Source organism: Solanum verrucosum, unplaced genomic scaffold (assembly GCF_900185275.1).
Source record: "Solanum verrucosum unplaced genomic scaffold, falcon-dt-bn FXZP01000142.1, whole genome shotgun sequence".
NCBI classification, from domain to species: domain Eukaryota; kingdom Viridiplantae; phylum Streptophyta; class Magnoliopsida; order Solanales; family Solanaceae; genus Solanum; species Solanum verrucosum.
This window is the reverse complement of record NW_026020259.1, coordinates 1,096,380-1,119,985: the sequence shown is the minus strand read 5'-3', so window position 1 is coordinate 1,119,985 and position 23,606 is coordinate 1,096,380. Positions and strand designations below refer to the sequence as shown.

Genomic DNA, 23,606 nt, shown 5'->3' with positions numbered 1-23,606 from the left:
GGCCTAATGGTATACCATCAAGTTTTGTATTTATATTTGATTTCGTATTCATTCTCAATTCTAAATAACCAAAATACAGTTTATTTATGTTATATATGTATTCATCCTAATTGCATCAGTAAAACATATTTTGTACTTTATTTTGCTCATTTTATATTTTCAATATCACTTTGTATACCAGATAGTTTGTATTTAGATTTGATTTTGTATTCATTTTCAATTCTAAATAACCAAAATACAGTTTATTTACGTATTCATACTAATTGCATTAGTAAAATAATTTTTATATTTTATTTGGCTCATTTTGTATTTTCAATATCACTATAGTTTGTATTTTGATTTGAATTTGTATTCGTCCTAATGGTATACAATCATGTTTTGATTGTATGGTCTAACTTTTCAATTGAAAAATGAGTATTTATCGAATTATCGTGCTCGTTTTGTATTTCATTATCACTTTGTATTCCATTCTCAATTTGAAACGCCAAAAGAATTTGTATTACTTTATTATTGTGTAGTCATCATTGTAGGTCACTCCCAATTTATATTTCAATTACATTTTAAAATAATGACACACAAAATCATATTTAAACAAGTTCATCCGAATACATAATTCAGATAAAATCATATTTAAAGAAGTTCAAACAAGTAAGGATAAAAAACTAAGGGAAATATTTTTACCTTTTTAAAAATATTTCCTCCCATGATTCTCTTCATTCTGTTATTAAAAATTTGTATTCTTTCCGATTAAATAACAAATAAATACAGTCAGGATTATAACAAACCAAAATATTGATATTTTAAATAAATATTGAAAGTGTTGACAAGGAGTCCTATTAAAATATTGCTATTTTGAAAAATTTCCTTATTTTTTACTTGAATTTCGACCACTTGATGGGCATAAAGCAAAAGCCCAATTCATTGAGTCAATTTGGCCTACCACCAAACAAGCCCAACAAGGCCCTTTTATGGTTCACCCTTTCTCCATTGTTAGTCTTTCTCTAGACTGTAAATTCCGCCATTATCGTTAGGGTTTAAGAGCTCCAACACTCTTTCGTCTTCACCAAAACAATGACAACCTTAAACCCAGTTGGCTCTAGAACAAACCCATTTCAGAAACAGCTTCATCATCATCGTCCAATTTATGCTAAACCAATTTCTTGTCTCACCTTCAGAACCTCACCTCCACCATTTTACCCCTCCACCATTAAAGCCTATTCTTCTTCTTCACAAAATTCTAAAATCCCAAAACCCCTTATCCCTCAAACCCCTAATGAAAAACCCCATAACCCATTTTCATTCGTTAAGCCAACACTCATTGCTACAATTACTGCCACTACCCTTTTGTTCGCAAGATACTTTGTCTTCCCGAAACCTGCACTTTCTAACCAAGCTTTTACTCCGTCGGCTATGGAAACTGATGTGGTGAGAGATGCAATTTCAGAGGAGGAAAGGGAAAGAGCAATTGAAGAACACCTGGTTTCTCACCCGGATGATGTGGAAGCGTTAAGGATTTTGATGGAAATTCGGATAAAGAATAAGAAAATGCTGGATGCTATTAACATTATTGATAGGTTGATTGAGCTCGAACCGAATGAGACCGAATGGCCCTTGTTGAAATCTCATTTGTATGTGAACTCTGGGGAGATTGAATTGGCCAAAGTTGGGTTTAATGAGATACTAAAGAAAGACCCTTTTCGTGTCGAGGCTTATCATGGACTCGTTATGGCAGCTTCACAAGATGAATCGATTGAGGAATTGGCGGAAATCGAGAAGAAGGTTGAGGAGGGCATTAAATTGTGTAAGAAGGAGAAAAAAAAAAGTGACTTGAGGGATTTTAAGCTGTTGCTTGCACAAATTCGGGTGATAGAAGGGAAATATGAAGATGCATTGAAGGTTTATCAGGAGTTAATGAAAGAGGAGCCTAGGGATTTCAGGCCTTACTTGTGTCAAGGAATAATATACACATTATTGAGGAAAAACAAAGAGGCTGAGAAGTGTTTTGAGAAGTATCGGAGACTTGTACCGCAAGGGCATCCCTATGCTAGGTATTTCGATGAGAACATGATTGCAACAAAGGTTTTTGCACAGAGGGCGGAGAATGAGAGAGCTAGCTCAAAAAGCTGAATAGAATAAGGCTTCGGTTCTGCTGAAGTTCAGATTGGATGGTAGAGGTATGGTGGAAATTATTTTGCTCTATTTGTTACTAGTTACATAATGGTTTGAGCTTAGTAGATGTTCCAAATAAGTTTGTCTGGTTTGCATAGGTTTATTGTTATATGAGTTGTGGAGTAGCAATTAGGTTCAGAAAAAAGGATCTTTTTTTTGTTAGTCAGAGGGGAATGGTGCTAAGGCTCTTTAATAATTTTCAGCAGGTATCTGAATCGAACGACATGTGATCATAGTTCATTTAATCAAGAATGGAAGTGAGAACCATGCTTTGTGATTTTTTCTTTAATTCTTTTGAAACTTCCACGATATGTGTTTGATATGAGCTGTCCTTTTACAAAATGAATGCACTTGATATGTGTTGTGATGTTGAGATGGAAGAGACAGACTTACACAGCCAACTTTGCTGCATAGAGTATTATAGATGTAAAGAGCTGTTTGAGGAATGACTCTGCTTCATTGTCAACGTTCCGGTTTCCTCCATCAACCATTGAATGCTTGATTGGTTCTAATCGTGATTGCATCTTTTAATCTTATTATGGCTTTAGTAGACAGTTTTTATACTTCACCCCTGTTCTTCTTTTGCAACTTTAACCAGTTTTGAAGCAAGTCTAATCATTAGTGCATTAGGATATTTTATAGCGCTTGAGTTGTCTGATAAAAGCTGTACCATACAACCACATTTGATCCTAGCTTTCAGAAGTGAATTTACTATCTTTGTAGTTAGAGATAACCATGACTCATGACCGCTAGATCAGGTTTGGGATCCTAATCATTGGATAGAGTTGAAAGAGAACAAAGGTAGCGAGCACAATTTGAGATGGGTCAAGGAATACTTGTCATTGCAGCCATTTCCTGTAGTATGAGTTGTTGTTAATTCTTTATCAGTTATTATGTTCATGACTAGAAGTGGTTTTGTGTGGATAACCAGCAACCCGAAATATGTGTTGCTCCATAAATATCTTGGAGGATTATCTTCCGACAACAATTTAGTAATCTGTCCATAAAGATTGGCAGATGGCAGTTAACCTGTGTAGATGAAGCATACAACTGATATTGTTGGTCCCGCTTTATTTGCCAATACTCGGTGCTCAACATTTGTGTACTTGTCATTTGATATAAGCTGAAAAAAGCAACAAAAATAACCATAAATGATATCAGTGCCAAACTAGCTAGGTGGTATATTAAACTCTTATTGATTGTAGTTGTTTAGAAAAGTAAAAGAATACTAGCCTGCAGGTGTAGGAGGAACATTAACCCATTGATTCTGGTGAAGCACTTGAAGTCCTCCTATAGGATCTTGTAGAAGCACTGTGATAAAATCATTGTCAGAATGTTTGTTGGTGCCTATCTCGAGTTCTGGCTGGGGAATGCTGGATAGTAATGTCCCAAAATACCTAGCCCCTCCGCGCAATCCATATCCTTGAGATGGCAACGATTGAGACCAAGACCTTCTGACAATAATTCAAGTAAGGAGCAGCTTAGTTTCATCAGATCCTTAGAGTACTCCATTAGTATTTCCTGCAGTAATTTCAAATAAAATTTGATGTAATGCCGCATGTTGATATTTGAAAAAAATTAAGTATACTCAATTGGCTCAAAGGGACCATACTTCTAGTTGAATTACTTAGTTCTCCAACAATATCCACCAAAACTCACATTAATCATAAATCAGTTGCAAGAAAGCACTTAACCATAACAACATAAATCATGGTTTGCTGTTGATTTTTGTCATAAATGAAGCTGGTTGGTTTTCTAATACATGTTCAGAAACCTCGAAACATTTTGATCCCAATCTTCAGGCAAGTGAGGCTTGCTCAAGTGGTTGAGCGTCTCCACCATCAACTGGTAGGTTGAGGGTCCGAGTCACACTCGAAGGTAAGTGGGAACACTAACTATTGATCCTCTTGGGGGTGGGGAGGGGGAAAAAGTTCATGTTCAGAACATCTACCCGCATGCTGTTGGCAATTCTTTTGGACTGGGAGGATCAGGAGCCATTAAACAGAAAAGTGTGTCTCCCCAATTTGCAGCTGGAACAGAAGGGCTATACAAATCAAAATTGCTAGTATCAATCACCCTTTTCGTAGTATCTCGAGTGTAGTACTGTTTCTTAGCCTCAACATCTTGTTCAAAAAACTCTCGTGTTCCTTGCAGCATTTCTTCCCAGACGGATGTTGGAATCCCATTTTTAACCACTTGGAAGAAACCCCACGTCTCTGATGCATCTCGAACTTCGTCCACAATCTCTTTGTGTTTGATTGGGTCCTCGTCGATGCCTTCAAGGTCTATCAATGGGAAAATGAACTGTGTTTCCACGTGTATCCGAGGACTCCAGCCTTTTTTTCTGTGGTAGAATGAATATTTGAGGTACCTTATCGATTCCAGCATCATCAAAGGTTTTTAATTCACTCATTTTGTCATAACTTTTCTTAACTGTGACCTGAAAATCATTAGTGCTAGAGACCACCATCTTCTTTTTAGGATGTTATGAACTAAGGTCACTTAGTATGAGTTGTCATTGCAGTCATTTCCTGTAGTATGAGTTGGATATCATGTTAGCCACCAGAAACATGTATTGCTCATTAGTTCTTATTTTGTAGTACTATTTTTTTTACTTGTTTTATATTGGTGATTCCTTTGGCACAAACGTTGCTGTTAGTTGAGTCTTGACTCAAAGTTGGGTTATCCTAGTAGCACATTCCTTTGCCATTTTGGGATGCTTGTTTAAGTCCATAAAGGGACTGATTCTTACCGGTAAGCCAGATGCTTCGCGAACCCTATTCAACTTTAAGGCATTTCGTTGCACTTTAATCACCCTCGTGAAGTGGCGCACTCCGATACCATTGATGCCCAATAGCTTTTATAGTAATGGCTGGATCTGAGTTCTCCCCTGTGGAGAATATCCATGAAGGAGAGACATGTATACTTCCTTTTGGAACACGGTAAGGCTTTACGCTCCAACTCACCTTCGCAACTCTAGGTGTCATCGCACTCAAGTTACCATTATTTTTCCACTGCGCCATTGGAGAAGCTAAATTTGCTCTAATCTAAGTGTGTGTCCGCTCTTGTTTGGGTTCACTCAGCAGAAAGCTAACTCTCTTCTCAATTTGACATTGACTGCAAATCTTGTTTTCCTTGTTATAGCCTAGCCTTCTGTTTATCAGTTTAGGTTCTCCACAGGTTCTTCATCTTCTGTTCATCTAGCTAGGTGATGCTTGATGGGGGAGTGCCTTGATGATATTTCCCTTTTGCGCTCTTTTTGCTTGTGCGCACCTCGACTAATTAATCAAGTATCCACTGCCTCTCACCAGCACAAGTGCCAGATAACTTCCTTTTTATTGTCATGTATTCACTTCATATCGAATGATCTCGTCAATCATGATTTTTTTGCTAAAATGATTTATTGAGAGATCGAAAAAGATACGAAAACTCTATTATCTATATTTGAATTTCAAAATCAAGATTTAGAATTTGTTTTCTTTAAACTGGTGATATATCTCACCTAAGGGTGTGGCTTAGTGGTCAATGAAGTGGGTTGGGAATCACAAGGTCTCAGGTTCAAATTGAGGCAAAACATTAGGTGACTCTTTTTTCCATTTGCCCTAGTATCTGTTGTTGCTGTGATGTAAAGTTGATGGAGAGAGGTAACGAAGTATCCTATGGAATTAGTTTAGGTGTGTTATTTGGTTAGTGTAAAATCCCGTTTGTTTGAATTAGGCCTTGATATAAACAGCAAGTTTTGTCATATATATAGAGAAGTCATTAGTTCTCTTTCATAATTTTATTTCTTTAATATATGAGAAATTTATAATTTAATAAAGAAAAATCTATTTTTAGGTTCAATTTAAAGTGGATGTATCAAATTTTGGTAAAGAAAAAGTGAAAGTAGAGAAGAAAGACGGTATTGAAGTGGAAAAAGGAGACAAGTTAGAAAGGGCTGAGAGTGAATTTTCTCCCCTACATACCTTTTTGCAAGTTAACTGAAATTTTATATTTTGAACTTAATACTTAATAGGAACCCAAAGCGATGTAAGACAGTTCGGTTCATATCTAATGTGGGTATTACAACATTAAAAGAACATTTTCTTAGTACAAGAAGACCACGAAGGATGCACCTCTACATGCTAGTTATCGTGCAAAGTAGGAGTATGGAATTGCAGAGAACAGTTAAAAAGTGAGGCCATTTCAAAAATGAGTGTTCTCCTATTCCGACTTCCTCAGAGCCATTGTGTTCGATAACACACTTAAGACAACGACAAGTTCTCTGCCCTTCTAGGTCCGACATAAGTTCTTTCCGAAAATTCAAGAAAAGGTCCTGACGAGACAAGTTCATTCATCATTAGGAAAACATTTTTCTTGATCTGGGTGCTTATTAGAAACAACCTTTCTACATCAATACATAAATATGACTCTTAATTTGGCTTCAGCAGACAACTATGCCTTTCAACTTTGAGTGTGCACAAGTAGACACTTAAATTTGTATAAAATTGAACAAGTATCCTACATGACATAATACACGTAGGATGCCATGTAGGATGAATGTGTCCATTTGTTCAATTTATACAAGTTTAAATGTCTACTTGTGCACACTCAAAGTTAAATGTAATAATTGGCGGCTGATGCTAAGTTAAGGATTATGTTTATGTAATATGCCTAAAGTCTGTACGCTCTTATGGGATCACATTAAGTAATGTTATTATATGGATATCAAGTGAAAGTGCAGTAATATAAAGTAAAAAAAAAAAAACAATATTCTTGAATAATGAAAACTCTTCACCAGATTCCTCTTTCCTTTGTTAGTAACTGTTTCTTCTTTTTCAGCTCAGATTGCTGGCAGAAAATTATGAAACAATGATGATATTATTTCATGTCACTATGACAATACTTTTTTCACCTAGCAAAAGTTACACTGACAAAATTTGAAAAAAAAAAACAGAGTTTAAATTAGCTAAAAATCATATATAGAAACTTATCTTGATTGTACATGAAAGGCAATATTTACTATTTGAATGTAGGGTCAGTCAATTGTACATCTACCTTTTTTACATAAAATTATTTGGTTAAGAGCAAATATTTTATTTGAGAATTTGCTTCAATGTTTGGTATTTTAAATCATTCATAAATTAATTGCGTGCTTCTCATTTTTCACTTCGAGTCTCATGGACCACCTAGTTTTTTCTCCTAGCTCTTTATTGCTTTTAAAAATGCTCGTCGTTATATATATTTCGTCTTGACAAAGTGGTGCTCTGACCAATTGAACTACAATCCCAAGAAAATGCAGGATCTAGCAGAAAATTTGATCTTTTTTTTTTTTTTATCTCCGAGTTGGATATTTCTGAAGTACAAAGAGGGTTATATCATCTCATGGTGGATTGGTGAATAATTGGGCCGAGCTGGATTTGAACCAGCGTAGACATATTGCCAACAAATTTACAATCCGTCCCTATTAACTGCTTAGATATCGACTCAGGAAGAATCAATTTTTGACTTATTGGTAATCTAATTGTGACTTATTGGTAATTTAATTTCCGACTTATTTTCATAGTACCCTACCCTTAGGGGAATTCGAATCTTGTTACCTCCTTGAAAGAGAGATGTCCTAAATCACTAGACGATGGGGGCTTGTTTGGCCAATGGTCATCATACTATTTAAAATTGTCAATATAATCAAATGATTCTATCCAAGGGATCCCCCCCCTCAAAATTGCATAGAATAGTTTTTTATTTGTTATTGACAAATTATTAACGCCCTCCTAATAAATTTGGTGTCATTTAAAGTACGACTTGTCATATATATTGGGTTATTTGATATTTTTTCGTTCTCTCCTTTGATTAAGATATTTCTGCCTCATTCAAAAAATATGTATATTAAATCACTAAGAAGTTGGAATGTGTAGTTCAGTTAATCATTTTTGAAAGTGATTTGTATTACTATTATCAATTAGAATAATTCATGATCGACTTGATTAGACTAAAAATTATATTCCTCCGAAATACATTGTGCTTCATAAGTGTAGTGCTTGTACTTTGCGAAAAAAATATTTGTTGATTTGATAGATTGCACTCTTTTCCCTTTTCAAAATATTGCTCCTCTTCATACTTGAATTAAATTACACATATTTAGTTATGATTAAAAAAGGGTGAACCCATCGGCAGCCTCTTAAACTTGGCACTAACTTTCACTTAGACACCTCAAGTAAGCTTTGTTTATTTTGAACACTTTAAGTAGGAGTTCGTTGTGTCATTTTGACACTTTTCGCTGACATGACATAATGAGTGTATAACACTCACTACCAGCGCGTCAGAGCTTTAATTAGCCTTTTTTTTTTTCTTTTTTGTCTTGTCCTATTTTCAACTACCATTTTCATAAATTTAAACTCCTTCCATGGTGAAAAGTGTTGACAGACATTTTAGAGTTAAATATATATCTCACTGATTTAAATTTAATAGTCAAATTAGTTTATTATTTGTTTTTAAATCAAGACTCGTTTAAATTATGTGGTTCAAAATCATGATTGAAATTAATACAAACAATTTTGTTGCTTGATAGTTTAACCCTCAGATTCCTGTTAGATCTAATTCTCTCAAAAATTCCTTTTTATCTCTTTCTTAGATTCCATTATGTATTTTATGCTCTAATTAGTCTCTAACTCTCCATGGGAAACGGCACCTGCACTTAAGTTTCCAATGATGATATTGAAGATAAATTTCTTCATTTTGTTTGGTCCTAATTTCCTCAATTTTCTGTTTTTACTCCACTACAGATATAGAATAGGAATTATTTTTCACTCAAATCATTCAAATTCGATCGAATACTTATTTTATAGGGAAGAGGATTTAATATATTTTGAAACTTTAAAGAATAGAGAAAGCTCGGATATGGCGGAGAAGACGAATGGGGTAGGGGTGGATTTGATTTTCGTGGAGAAGACGACTGGTGTTGGCGGGCGGGGGGGGATAGGGGTCAGGGGTGGTTTGGTATTCTGCAAAACACTTCTTTTTAGAAGTTATTAAGTTTTCCTTTTGTAATTATTTGGGAAAAATGCCACGTGTCATCAATTCACTTGTTATCTTTTTGGTTAGACCAAAATTCATTGTTTAAGAATTATTTTGGGGGAAAATGACAAATGTCCTTATTTTATTGGACACTTTACAGGTCACTCGCGAGTGTAACGCACGCACATTATATATTTTTGCTTATTGAAAAAAAAGTGTCAAAATGACATATCAAAACCCTATATGAGGTGCTAAAGTGAACATCCTTCAATTGAGGTGTCTAAGTGAAAAATTGTGCCAAGTTTAGGGGTCAGCGATGGATTTGGCCATTAAAAAAAGAAGAAGATAGAAGTGGTTAGAATAAAATAATCAAAAGTGGATCAAGGACAAAATATCACTTCTTCCATTTCATGATTGAATTGAAAATAGTGAAATGTTAGACTTTTACTTCTTTTTCTTCCAATAATTATACAACAATTTTAATAAACTATTATTGGCTTTTTATAAACCAGGGAGCTTATAACCTTTGCCCTTCGGATGAACACTTTGTCGTAACTTGTTAACTGTGTGATAACTCACAAACTCCACCGGAGATTTAAACCACACTAGACAAGTTTCATGCGATGAGCTCATGACTGAGTATCAGAAGGAGGCTGCATTCGATTCCAGGTCTCCCACATAGGAGACCCACCTCCCAACCACTCGATCAACCATGCTCTTGCGGGAACTGTTATTATTATTATTATTATTATAATATAGTATTTACACATCTACATAAACAATATATCGACATGGTATAAAAGTGTATAATAATGAATTTATCTGACATAAAATTGCAATGTTTGTTTAAAATTTGTCCCAAATCTCCACCAAACGGCTTCACATTCCGTAGACAACTTCCTTAGAATATCCAACACTTCTACACAACAAACACTATATATATGATTTTTCTTCAAAAGGGATTTAGAGTTCTGAACCTTCTTGTCTCGACCTGGCTCTGTCCTTCACTTCATCAAGTTTGTACATCAATTAATGATGAGTTACCTATTTAATTAATATAATTTCACCATTATAATCTTACAAATCAGTACTTCTAACTACAAGTTGAGCTCTAAACACTAACAAAATATAATGTGACAATTTAAGATATTATTAACTTTAATTTAACAAACCAAACCCTAAGATGCTACTCTATTTCTATATGCCTAGTGGATCGAGGGTTAAGTTTCTAGTTAAGTTAGGACAAAAGTAAATGAAAGCCATTTGAAAAGAAACTCAAAAAAAGTAGGTTTAATTACCCTATGTTTCTAAGAAGATTTGGGATCTTTATACATTATTAATTGGAGTACTATTTTAACCTATTTGGATTTTTTGTTTTCGTATATCCAATTAGATTTTGCTAAAAGAAAATTTTCTTATATACTTTCTTAGAGTCCGGAGCCTAAAGGGCAAAAAAAATTATCAAAAATTCCAAAAGGGCAAAATCGCTGCGTCTCTGACAAAATGACGAAATAGCAGCGATTTCGTCTAAATTTTTATTTATTTTTTAATTAAAAATCGCTGCAATTTTGTAATTTTTTTTTATTTAAAGATCGCTGCTTTTTCTTTAAAAAAACTAAAACGGCACATCAAAAAAAAAATTAACCAAAAGGGCTTCTGACAAAACAAAAATAAAAATCGCTGCATATTTTCTCAAAAAAAAAAAAACTTTTTTTCTTCAAAATCGCTGCTATAGTTCAATTTTTTTTTAATTTAATATTCTTTTATTATTATTTATGATATATAATTCAATTTTCCTCATGCTTCAACAATTTTATTGAGTATACTGTCGTCTTGTTTATCATTTTTATATTATTAATAAGTAATAATAGCCATGAAAATAATAGCACTCGGCATGAAAAACGCTGCCCCTGCAGCGATGTGTAAGGGAAAAAAAAATTCTGACTTAAAATCGCTGCCACAGCAAAAAAAAAATTTCTTTTACAATGGCAGCGATTTTTAATAATAATAATAAAAACAAAATTTAACAAAATCGCTGCTGTGGCAACGATTTTTAATTTAAAAAAATTTAGACGAAATCGCTGCTATTTCGTCATTTTGTCAGAGGAAAATCGCTGCTGACGCAGCGATTTTGCCCTTTTGGCTAGAATAAAAAGTGATGTGCCCTTTTGGAATTTTTGACAATTTTTTTTGCCATTTAGGCTCCGGACTCTACTTTCTTATTAAAGACTTTAATTTGGATAGTGAAATCATATATAGATTTGTTTTTCTAAGGAGAACCTATAAATATCCTAAATTAATATTAATTTATGATTCAATTACTACAACAACAACAACCATACCCTCAATCCAAAACAAATTGGAATCAGGTATATGAATCCTCCGTGAACCTATCGTACTTATAAATTGCAATTTAGGTGCCTCTAAAGATTGTAGTGAAAGGTAAATCAATACTTTTTCATCCTTAATAGATTAGTAATCTTTTTACACCTCCAATTCGACACATAAGTGAAAACTCTTTTTTACATATAATACACACATGCATATTTGATATTTTATATATAATACACACATGCATATTTGATATTTTAATATGTATATAGGGGGTCTACAAAAAAGTCAATGAATTCGTCTGAACCCCTGTCCATTAGAGTAGCTTCGCCCCTGTATACATGATCTTATCTCTATCTTATTAAGTTAAGAGATTGTTTTCAAATTAATTGATATACGTATTATTTTAAAAAAAAATTGACGATAGTTGAATGTAACTTGTGTGGATATTTCGACTATTCATTTATACAATTTTTTTTGCTCTATAAAAATTGAATAAATGAACAAACATTTACATCAAAGATGCAATATTACTATATCTTGATTAAAATTATATTTGAACAAAAAAAGACAATTTAGAGTTTAAATTCACTTCATGTTGAGTGTCGGTCCTTATCATTCTATAAATTACTAGATTGATTAAAATTAAGGCACATATAACTAAATTTCAATCATTTTGAATTTGTTCGTTTTATTAAAAATTCATGTTTATATGACTAAAATTCATCAATATTTGTTCGAATACATGTATATATATATATATATATATATATATATATATATATATATATATGTTAGACCCCTATATATTATATGACTGAAGTTTGCAACCCAAAAATCTATTTTTACTTGAATTTCGATCACTTGATGGGCCTAAAACAAAAATTTAATTCATTGAGTAATTAAGCCTATCCCCCCAACAAGGCCCTTTTATGGTTACTCTGTCTCCATTGTAGGATTTTAGGGTCTATCACAATTACCGCATAAATCCTCTTTCTATTTGCAATGAATTACATACTATCTTTCTCTTTTGTTTATCAAACTTGTTATATTTTTGGATTTTCAAATTTAAGCGGTCAAAAATATCGAGAATTATAGTGGTAATTTTCATGTCGTTTTTAAGCAACAATAAATAAACATTCTTCTCATTTGGAGAATCACTAGCCATGAAAGAAAATTAAGAGAACTCTAAATCAAGTGAGTTTTACCTTAACTTTTAAAAACTAGAAGACAAAACTAATTGAAATTTATCTCAGAGACATGACTTTGATAATAATTAGATAGACGAAAACCTCAAATTGTTGTGATGATGTCTCAAATTTCAATTTAAAAAATTTAATGGTGAAATTCGTGGTGCAGAGAAGGAAGAAAGAAGAATACGATGACGGAGATGCAAGTTGATGAGAGAGTTGATTAGCATGAAAGCTTGAATTGGTGATGTTGTAATTGTGCAGATAACTAATTTTAAGATATATGGGTATCTAATGATATATGATATAACTTATAGATCTAAGTCTTCTCGGGAGCATTTTTGATAAGACTCCACATTCTAATATTCTCTATCTAGATTTTTACCTCAAATCTCTCCACTCTCTCTGTTTCCACCATTGTGTCTTACGGTTCTTAATTTGATATTATGATTGATGCTATTCGTCTATATGGTTGATCACGTTACATGTGCTCCCAGATATATTACCTCTTCATTATTGAACGGAACGTCATTTGTGCATAGGTGGGAAGAGAGGTTTTTCATATCCAAATGGAGTATGCATCAGCTTGTTTATTTTTCAACTCCACTTGAATTGCTCTATGATCTATTCTCCATTTTCTCTCTTCCTTCCATCTTCTGTTTATCGGGCTCGGGCGGTTTTTCTGCCAGGTTTCAAATCTCCACCGCCGCTCTATGGATGGTTCCGAAAAGATTCTTCTTGAATCCATGGAACTTAATGAATCAATTGTCGGATCAAAGTTCTTTATTGTCCATTCATTCTCAATTCTAAATAACCAAAATACAGTTTATTTATGTATTCATTATTTAGGTATTCATCCTAATTGCATATGTAAAGCAAACCTTCTATTTTATTTTGCTTATTTTGTATTTACAATATCACTTTGTATACCAAATAGTTTATATTTAGATTTGATTTTGTATTCGGCCTAATGGTATACCATCAAGTTTTGTATTTATATTTGATTTCGTATTCATTCTCAATTCTAAATAACCAAAATACAGTTTATTTATGTTATATATGTATTCATCCTAATTGCATCAGTAAAACATATTTTGTACTTTATTTTGCTCATTTTATATTTTCAATATCACTTTGTATACCAGATAGTTTGTATTTAGATTTGATTTTGTATTCATTTTCAATTCTAAATAACCAAAATACAGTTTATTTACGTATTCATACTAATTGCATTAGTAAAATAATTTTTATATTTTATTTGGCTCATTTTGTATTTTCAATATCACTATAGTTTGTATTTTGATTTGAATTTGTATTCGTCCTAATGGTATACAATCATGTTTTGATTGTATGGTCTAACTTTTCAATTGAAAAATGAGTATTTATCGAATTATCGTGCTCGTTTTGTATTTCATTATCACTTTGTATTCCATTCTCAATTTGAAACGCCAAAAGAATTTGTATTACTTTATTATTGTGTAGTCATCATTGTAGGTCACTCCCAATTTATATTTCAATTACATTTTAAAATAATGACACACAAAATCATATTTAAACAAGTTCATCCGAATACATAATTCAGATAAAATCATATTTAAAGAAGTTCAAACAAGTAAGGATAAAAAACTAAGGGAAATATTTTTACCTTTTTAAAAATATTTCCTCCCATGATTCTCTTCATTCTGTTATTAAAAATTTGTATTCTTTCCGATTAAATAACAAATAAATACAGTCAGGATTATAACAAACCAAAATATTGATATTTTAAATAAATATTGAAAGTGTTGACAAGGAGTCCTATTAAAATATTGCTATTTTGAAAAATTTCCTTATTTTTTACTTGAATTTCGACCACTTGATGGGCATAAAGCAAAAGCCCAATTCATTGAGTCAATTTGGCCTACCACCAAACAAGCCCAACAAGGCCCTTTTATGGTTCACCCTTTCTCCATTGTTAGTCTTTCTCTAGACTGTAAATTCCGCCATTATCGTTAGGGTTTAAGAGCTCCAACACTCTTTCGTCTTCACCAAAACAATGACAACCTTAAACCCAGTTGGCTCTAGAACAAACCCATTTCAGAAACAGCTTCATCATCATCGTCCAATTTATGCTAAACCAATTTCTTGTCTCACCTTCAGAACCTCACCTCCACCATTTTACCCCTCCACCATTAAAGCCTATTCTTCTTCTTCACAAAATTCTAAAAATCCCAAAACCCCTTATCCCTCAAACCCCTAATGAAAAACCCCATAACCCATTTTCATTCGTTAAGCCAACACTCATTGCTACAATTACTGCCACTACCCTTTTGTTCGCAAGATACTTTGTCTTCCCGAAACCTGCACTTTCTAACCAAGCTTTTACTCCGTCGGCTATGGAAACTGATGTGGTGAGAGATGCAATTTCAGAGGAGGAAAGGGAAAGAGCAATTGAAGAACACCTGGTTTTCTCACCCGGATGATGTGGAAGCGTTAAGGATTTTGATGGAAATTCGGATAAAGAATAAGAAAATGCTGGATGCTATTAACATTATTGATAGGTTGATTGAGCTCGAACCGAATGAGACCGAATGGCCCTTGTTGAAATCTCATTTGTATGTGAACTCTGGGGAGATTGAATTGGCCAAAGTTGGGTTTAATGAGATACTAAAGAAAGACCCTTTTCGTGTCGAGGCTTATCATGGACTCGTTATGGCAGCTTCACAAGATGAATCGATTGAGGAATTGGCGGAAATCGAGAAGAAGGTTGAGGAGGGCATTAAATTGTGTAAGAAGGAGAAAAAAAAAAGTGACTTGAGGGATTTTAAGCTGTTGCTTGCACAAATTCGGGTGATAGAAGGGAAATATGAAGATGCATTGAAGGTTTATCAGGAGTTAATGAAAGAGGAGCCTAGGGATTTCAGGCCTTACTTGTGTCAAGGAATAATATACACATTATTGAGGAAAAACAAAGAGGCTGAGAAGTGTTTTGAGAAGTATCGGAGACTTGTACCGCAAGGGCATCCCTATGCTAGGTATTTCGATGAGAACATGATTGCAACAAAGGTTTTTGCACAGAGGGCGGAGAATGAGAGAGCTAGCTCAAAAAGCTGAATAGAATAAGGCTTCGGTTCTGCTGAAGTTCAGATTGGATGGTAGAGGTATGGTGGAAATTATTTTGCTCTATTTGTTACTAGTTACATAATGGTTTGAGCTTAGTAGATGTTCCAAATAAGTTTGTCTGGTTTGCATAGGTTTATTGTTATATGAGTTGTGGAGTAGCAATTAGGTTCAGAAAAAAGGATCTTTTTTTTGTTAGTCAGAGGGGAATGGTGCTAAGGCTCTTTAATAATTTTCAGCAGGTATCTGAATCGAACGACATGTGATCATAGTTCATTTAATCAAGAATGGAAGTGAGAACCATGCTTTGTGATTTTTTCTTTAATTCTTTTGAAACTTCCACGATATGTGTTTGATATGAGCTGTCCTTTTACAAAATGAATGCACTTGATATGTGTTGTGATGTTGAGATGGAAGAGACAGACTTACACAGCCAACTTTGCTGCATAGAGTATTATAGATGTAAAGAGCTGTTTGAGGAATGACTCTGCTTCATTGTCAACGTTCCGGTTTCCTCCATCAACCATTGAATGCTTGATTGGTTCTAATCGTGATTGCATCTTTTAATCTTATTATGGCTTTAGTAGACAGTTTTATACTTCACCCCTGTTCTTCTTTTGCAACTTTAACCAGTTTTGAAGCAAGTCTAATCATTAGTGCATTAGGATATTTTATAGCGCTTGAGTTGTCTGATAAAAGCTGTACCATACAACCACATTTGATCCTAGCTTTCAGAAGTGAATTTACTATCTTTGTAGTTAGAGATAACCATGACTCATGACCGCTAGATCAGGTTTGGGATCCTAATCATTGGATAGAGTTGAAAGAGAACAAAGGTAGCGAGCACAATTTGAGATGGGTCAAGGAATACTTGTCATTGCAGCCATTTCCTGTAGTATGAGTTGTTGTTAATTCTTTATCAGTTATTATGTTCATGACTAGAAGTGGTTTTGTGTGGATAACCAGCAACCCGAAATATGTGTTGCTCCATAAATATCTTGGAGGATTATCTTCCGACAACAATTTAGTAATCTGTCCATAAAGATTGGCAGATGGCAGTTAACCTGTGTAGATGAAGCATACAACTGATATTGTTGGTCCCGCTTTATTTGCCAATACTCGGTGCTCAACATTTGTGTACTTGTCATTTGATATAAGCTGAAAAAAGCAACAAAAATAACCATAAATGATATCAGTGCCAAACTAGCTAGGTGGTATATTAAACTCTTATTGATTGTAGTTGTTTAGAAAAGTAAAAGAATACTAGCCTGCAGGTGTAGGAGGAACATTAACCCATTGATTCTGGTGAAGCACTTGAAGTCCTCCTATAGGATCTTGTAGAAGCACTGTGATAAAATCATTGTCAGAATGTTTGTTGGTGCCTATCTCGAGTTCTGGCTGGGGAATGCTGGATAGTAATGTCCCAAAATACCTAGCCCCTCCGCGCAATCCATATCCTTGAGATGGCAACGATTGAGACCAAGACCTTCTGACAATAATTCAAGTAAGGAGCAGCTTAGTTTCATCAGATCCTTAGAGTACTCCATTAGTATTTCCTGCAGTAATTTCAAATAAAATTTGATGTAATGCCGCATGTTGATATTTGAAAAAAATTAAGTATACTCAATTGGCTCAAAGGGACCATACTTCTAGTTGAATTACTTAGTTCTCCAACAATATCCACCAAAACTCACATTAATCATAAATCAGTTGCAAGAAAGCACTTAACCATAACAACATAAATCATGGTTTGCTGTTGATTTTTGTCATAAATGAAGCTGGTTGGTTTTCTAATACATGTTCAGAAACCTCGAAACATTTTGATCCCAATCTTCAGGCAAGTGAGGCTTGCTCAAGTGGTTGAGCGTCTCCACCATCAACTGGTAGGTTGAGGGTCCGAGTCACACTCGAAGGTAAGTGGGAACACTAACTATTGATCCTCTTGGGGGTGGGGAGGGGGAAAAAGTTCATGTTCAGAACATCTACCCGCATGCTGTTGGCAATTCTTTTGGACTGGGAGGATCAGGAGCCATTAAACAGAAAAGTGTGTCTCCCCAATTTGCAGCTGGAACAGAAGGGCTATACAAATCAAAATTGCTAGTATCAATCACCCTTTTCGTAGTATCTCGAGTGTAGTACTGTTTCTTAGCCTCAACATCTTGTTCAAAAAACTCTCGTGTTCCTTGCAGCATTTCTTCCCAGACGGATGTTGGAATCCCATTTTTAACCACTTGGAAGAAACCCCACGTCTCTGATGCATCTCGAACTTCGTCCACAATCTCTTTGTGTTTGATTGGGTCCTCGTCGATGCCTTCAAGGTCTATCAATGGGAAAATGAACTGTGTTTCCACGTGTATCCGAGGACTCCAGCCTTTTTTTCTGTGGTAGAATGAATATTTGAGGTACCTTATCGATTCCAGCATCATCAAAGGTTTTTAATTCACTCATTTTGTCATAACTTTTCTTAACTGTGACCTGAAAATCATTAGTGCTAGAGACCACCATCTTCTTTTTAGGATGTTATGAACTAAGGTCACTTAGTATGAGTTGTCATTGCAGTCATTTCCTGTAGTATGAGTTGGATATCATGTTAGCCACCAGAAACATGTATTGCTCATTAGTTCTTATTTTGTAGTACTATTTTTTTTACTTGTTTTATATTGGTGATTCCTTTGGCACAAACGTTGCTGTTAGTTGAGTCTTGACTCAAAGTTGGGTTATCCTAGTAGCACATTCCTTTGCCATTTTGGGATGCTTGTTTAAGTCCATAAAGGGACTGATTCTTACCGGTAAGCCAGATGCTTCGCGAACCCTATTCAACTTTAAGGCATTTCGTTGCACTTTAATCACCCTCGTGAAGTGGCGCACTCCGATACCATTGATGCCCAATAGCTTTTATAGTAATGGCTGGATCTGAGTTCTCCCCTGTGGAGAATATCCATGAAGGAGAGACATGTATACTTCCTTTTGGAACACGGTAAGGCTTTACGCTCCAACTCACCTTCGCAACTCTAGGTGTCATCGCACTCAAGTTACCATTATTTTTCCACTGCGCCATTGGAGAAGCTAAATTTGCTCTAATCTAAGTGTGTGTCCGCTCTTGTTTGGGTTCACTCAGCAGAAAGCTAACTCTCTTCTCAATTTGACATTGACTGCAAATCTTGTTTTCCTTGTTATAGCCTAGCCTTCTGTTTATCAGTTTAGGTTCTCCACAGGTTCTTCATCTTCTGTTCATCTAGCTAGGTGATGCTTGATGGGGGAGTGCCTTGATGATATTTCCCTTTTGCGCTCTTTTTGCTTGTGCGCACCTCGACTAATTAATCAAGTATCCACTGCCTCTCACCAGCACAAGTGCCAGATAACTTCCTTTTTATTGTCATGTATTCACTTCATATCGAATGATCTCGTCAATCATGATTTTTTTGCTAAAATGATTTATTGAGAGATCGAAAAAGATACGAAAACTCTATTATCTATATTTGAATTTCAAAATCAAGATTTAGAATTTGTTTTCTTTAAACTGGTGATATATCTCACCTAAGGGTGTGGCTTAGTGGTCAATGAAGTGGGTTGGGAATCACAAGGTCTCAGGTTCAAATTGAGGCAAAACATTAGGTGACTCTTTTTTCCATTTGCCCTAGTATCTGTTGTTGCTGTGATGTAAAGTTGATGGAGAGAGGTAACGAAGTATCCTATGGAATTAGTTTAGGTGTGTTATTTGGTTAGTGTAAAATCCCGTTTGTTTGAATTAGGCCTTGATATAAACAGCAAGTTTTGTCATATATATAGAGAAGTCATTAGTTCTCTTTCATAATTTTATTTCTTTAATATATGAGAAATTTATAATTTAATAAAGAAAAATCTATTTTTAGGTTCAATTTAAAGTGGATGTATCAAATTTTGGTAAAGAAAAAGTGAAAGTAGAGAAGAAAGACGGTATTGAAGTGGAAAAAGGAGACAAGTTAGAAAGGGCTGAGAGTGAATTTTCTCCCCTACATACCTTTTTGCAAGTTAACTGAAATTTTATATTTTGAACTTAATACTTAATAGGAACCCAAAGCGATGTAAGACAGTTCGGTTCATATCTAATGTGGGTATTACAACATTAAAAGAACATTTTCTTAGTACAAGAAGACCACGAAGGATGCACCTCTACATGCTAGTTATCGTGCAAAGTAGGAGTATGGAATTGCAGAGAACAGTTAAAAAGTGAGGCCATTTCAAAAATGAGTGTTCTCCTATTCCGACTTCCTCAGAGCCATTGTGTTCGATAACACACTTAAGACAACGACAAGTTCTCTGCCCTTCTAGGTCCGACATAAGTTCTTTCCGAAAATTCAAGAAAAGGTCCTGACGAGACAAGTTCATTCATCATTAGGAAAACATTTTTCTTGATCTGGGTGCTTATTAGAAACAACCTTTCTACATCAATACATAAATATGACTCTTAATTTGGCTTCAGCAGACAACTATGCCTTTCAACTTTGAGTGTGCACAAGTAGACACTTAAATTTGTATAAAATTGAACAAGTATCCTACATGACATAATACACGTAGGATGCCATGTAGGATGAATGTGTCCATTTGTTCAATTTATACAAGTTTAAATGTCTACTTGTGCACACTCAAAGTTAAATGTAATAATTGGCGGCTGATGCTAAGTTAAGGATTATGTTTATGTAATATGCCTAAAGTCTGTACGCTCTTATGGGATCACATTAAGTAATGTTATTATATGGATATCAAGTGAAAGTGCAGTAATATAAAGTAAAAAAAAAAAAACAATATTCTTGAATAATGAAAACTCTTCACCAGATTCCTCTTTCCTTTGTTAGTAACTGTTTCTTCTTTTTCAGCTCAGATTGCTGGCAGAAAATTATGAAACAATGATGATATTATTTCATGTCACTATGACAATACTTTTTTCACCTAGCAAAAGTTACACTGACAAAATTTGAAAAAAAAAAACAGAGTTTAAATTAGCTAAAAATCATATATAGAAACTTATCTTGATTGTACATGAAAGGCAATATTTACTATTTGAATGTAGGGTCAGTCAATTGTACATCTACCTTTTTTACATAAAATTATTTGGTTAAGAGCAAATATTTTATTTGAGAATTTGCTTCAATGTTTGGTATTTTAAATCATTCATAAATTAATTGCGTGCTTCTCATTTTTCACTTCGAGTCTCATGGACCACCTAGTTTTTTCTCCTAGCTCTTTATTGCTTTTAAAAATGCTCGTCGTTATATATATTTCGTCTTGACAAAGTGGTGCTCTGACCAATTGAACTACAATCCCAAGAAAATGCAGGATCTAGCAGAAAATTTGATCTTTTTTTTTTTTTTATCTCCGAGTTGGATATTTCTGAAGTACAAAGAGGGTTATATCATCTCATGGTGGATTGGTGAATAATTGGGCCGAGCTGGATTTGAACCAGCGTAGACATATTGCCAACAAATTTACAATCCGTCCCTATTAACTGCTTAGATATCGACTCAGGAAGAATCAATTTTTGACTTATTGGTAATCTAATTGTGACTTATTGGTAATCTAATTGTGACTTATTGGTAATTTAATTTCCGACTTATTTTCATAGTACCCTACCCTTAGGGGAATTCGAATCTTGTTACCTCCTTGAAAGAGAGATGTCCTAAATCACTAGACGATGGGGGCTTGTTTGGCCAATGGTCATCATACTATTTAAAATTGTCAATATAATCAAATGATTCTATCCAAGGGATCCCCCCCCTCAAAATTGCATAGAATAGTTTTTTATTTGTTATTGACAAATTATTAACGCCCTCCTAATAAATTTGGTGTCATTTAAAGTACGACTTGTCATATATATTGGGTTATTTGATATTTTTTCGTTCTCTCCTTTGATTAAGATATTTCTGCCTCATTCAAAAAATATGTATATTAAATCACTAAGAAGTTGGAATGTGTAGTTCAGTTAATCATTTTTGAAAGTGATTTGTATTACTATTATCAATTAGAATAATTCATGATCGACTTGATTAGACTAAAAATTATATTCCTCCGAAATACATTGTGCTTCATAAGTGTAGTGCTTGTACTTTGCGAAAAAAATATTTGTTGATTTGATAGATTGCACTCTTTTCCCTTTTCAAAATATTGCTCCTCTTCATACTTGAATTAAATTACACATATTTAGTTATGATTAAAAAAGGGTGAACCCATCGGCAGCCTCTTAAACTTGGCACTAACTTTCACTTAGACACCTCAAGTAAGCTTTGTTTATTTTGAACACTTTAAGTAGGAGTTCGTTGTGTCATTTTGACACTTTTCGCTGACATGACATAATGAGTGTATAACACTCACTACCAGCGCGTCAGAGCTTTAATTAGCCTTTTTTTTTTCTTTTTTGTCTTGTCCTATTTTCAACTACCATTTTCATAAATTTAAACTCCTTCCATGGTGAAAAGTGTTGACAGACATTTTAGAGTTAAATATATATCTCACTGATTTAAATTTAATAGTCAAATTAGTTTATTATTTGTTTTTAAATCAAGACTCGTTTAAATTATGTGGTTCAAAATCATGATTGAAATTAATACAAACAATTTTGTTGCTTGATAGTTTAACCCTCAGATTCCTGTTAGATCTAATTCTCTCAAAAATTCCTTTTTATCTCTTTCTTAGATTCCATTATGTATTTTATGCTCTAATTAGTCTCTAACTCTCCATGGGAAACGGCACCTGCACTTAAGTTTCCAATGATGATATTGAAGATAAATTTCTTCATTTTGTTTGGTCCTAATTTCCTCAATTTTCTGTTTTTACTCCACTACAGATATAGAATAGGAATTATTTTTCACTCAAATCATTCAAATTCGATCGAATACTTATTTTATAGGGAAGAGGATTTAATATATTTTGAAACTTTAAAGAATAGAGAAAGCTCGGATATGGCGGAGAAGACGAATGGGGTAGGGGTGGATTTGATTTTCGTGGAGAAGACGACTGGTGTTGGCGGGCGGGGGGGGATAGGGGTCAGGGGTGGTTTGGTATTCTGCAAAACACTTCTTTTTAGAAGTTATTAAGTTTTCCTTTTGTAATTATTTGGGAAAAATGCCACGTGTCATCAATTCACTTGTTATCTTTTTGGTTAGACCAAAATTCATTGTTTAAGAATTATTTTGGGGGAAAATGACAAATGTCCTTATTTTATTGGACACTTTACAGGTCACTCGCGAGTGTAACGCACGCACATTATATATTTTTGCTTATTGAAAAAAAAGTGTCAAAATGACATATCAAAACCCTATATGAGGTGCTAAAGTGAACATCCTTCAATTGAGGTGTCTAAGTGAAAAATTGTGCCAAGTTTAGGGGTCAGCGATGGATTTGGCCATTAAAAAAAGAAGAAGATAGAAGTGGTTAGAATAAAATAATCAAAAGTGGATCAAGGACAAAATATCACTTCTTCCATTTCATGATTGAATTGAAAATAGTGAAATGTTAGACTTTTACTTCTTTTTCTTCCAATAATTATACAACAATTTTAATAAACTATTATTGGCTTTTTATAAACCAGGGAGCTTATAACCTTTGCCCTTCGGATGAACACTTTGTCGTAACTTGTTAACTGTGTGATAACTCACAAACTCCACCGGAGATTTAAACCACACTAGACAAGTTTCATGCGATGAGCTCATGACTGAGTATCAGAAGGAGGCTGCATTCGATTCCAGGTCTCCCACATAGGAGACCCACCTCCCAACCACTCGATCAACCATGCTCTTGCGGGAACTGTTATTATTATTATTATTATTATAATATAGTATTTACACA

The 23,606-nt window shown here is 34.1% G+C and overlaps 4 protein-coding genes and 1 pseudogene across 7 annotated transcripts in view; 2 read left to right on the top strand and 3 right to left on the bottom strand.

The window, feature by feature from the left end:
- The window catches only part of LOC125833413 (60S ribosomal protein L23a), a 106,557-nt gene that overhangs the window by 41,661 nt on the left and 41,290 nt on the right, over nt 1-23,606 (bottom strand). The gene's annotated exons all lie outside the window — the stretch shown is intronic.
- LOC125833406 (protein SLOW GREEN 1, chloroplastic-like) lies at nt 1,072-16,104 on the top strand. Of its 4 annotated transcripts, none has more exons than XM_049512553.1 (2): nt 1,072-2,174; nt 16,028-16,104. In XM_049512553.1, exon 1 carries the CDS (start codon nt 1,072-1,074, stop codon nt 2,125-2,127), a length of 1,056 nt encoding a protein of 351 aa, XP_049368510.1. In that variant the 3' UTR covers nt 2,128-2,174; nt 16,028-16,104. The 4 variants fall into 4 exon arrangements, with proteins under 4 accessions (XP_049368510.1, XP_049368511.1, XP_049368507.1 ...); XM_049512554.1 differs by having other exon boundaries at nt 16,025-16,104; XM_049512550.1 differs by lacking the exon at nt 16,028-16,104 and adding an exon at nt 2,376-2,452.
- On the bottom strand, nt 2,735-5,192 carry LOC125833374 (1-aminocyclopropane-1-carboxylate oxidase homolog). The gene is made up of 5 exons (XM_049512514.1): nt 5,011-5,192; nt 4,121-4,540; nt 3,399-3,623; nt 3,199-3,292; nt 2,735-2,833 (listed from the first exon to the last, which is right to left on the bottom strand). Exons 1-5 carry the CDS (start codon nt 5,190-5,192, stop codon nt 2,735-2,737), a joined length of 1,020 nt encoding a protein of 339 aa, XP_049368471.1.
- On the top strand, nt 14,722-16,104 carry LOC125833407 (protein SLOW GREEN 1, chloroplastic-like; annotated as a pseudogene).
- On the bottom strand, nt 16,386-18,843 carry LOC125833373 (1-aminocyclopropane-1-carboxylate oxidase homolog). The gene is made up of 5 exons (XM_049512513.1): nt 18,636-18,843; nt 17,772-18,105; nt 17,050-17,274; nt 16,850-16,943; nt 16,386-16,484 (listed from the first exon to the last, which is right to left on the bottom strand). Exons 1-5 carry the CDS (start codon nt 18,841-18,843, stop codon nt 16,386-16,388), a joined length of 960 nt encoding a protein of 319 aa, XP_049368470.1.

Coding starts and splice junctions, on each gene's coding strand:
- LOC125833373 (XM_049512513.1), bottom strand. CDS start 18,843: ATGGCGCAGTGGAAAAATAATGGTAACTTGAGTGCGATGACACCTAGA. Junction 18,106..18,635: donor GAGTGCGCCACTTCACGAGG/GTGATTAAAGTG, acceptor TCCCATTGATAG/ACCTTGAAGGCATCGACGAG. Junction 16,485..16,849: donor TGTATGCTTCATCTACACAG/GTTAACTGCCAT, acceptor TGTATGGTACAG/CTTTTATCAGACAACTCAAG.
- LOC125833374 (XM_049512514.1), bottom strand. CDS start 5,192: ATGGCGCAGTGGAAAAATAATGGTAACTTGAGTGCGATGACACCTAGA. Junction 3,624..4,120: donor GAATTGCCAACAGCATGCGG/GTAGATGTTCTG, acceptor AATTATTGTCAG/AAGGTCTTGGTCTCAATCGT. Junction 2,834..3,198: donor TGTATGCTTCATCTACACAG/GTTAACTGCCAT, acceptor TGTATGGTACAG/CTTTTATCAGACAACTCAAG.
- LOC125833406 (XM_049512553.1), top strand. CDS start 1,072: ATGACAACCTTAAACCCAGTTGGCTCTAGAACAAACCCATTTCAGAAA.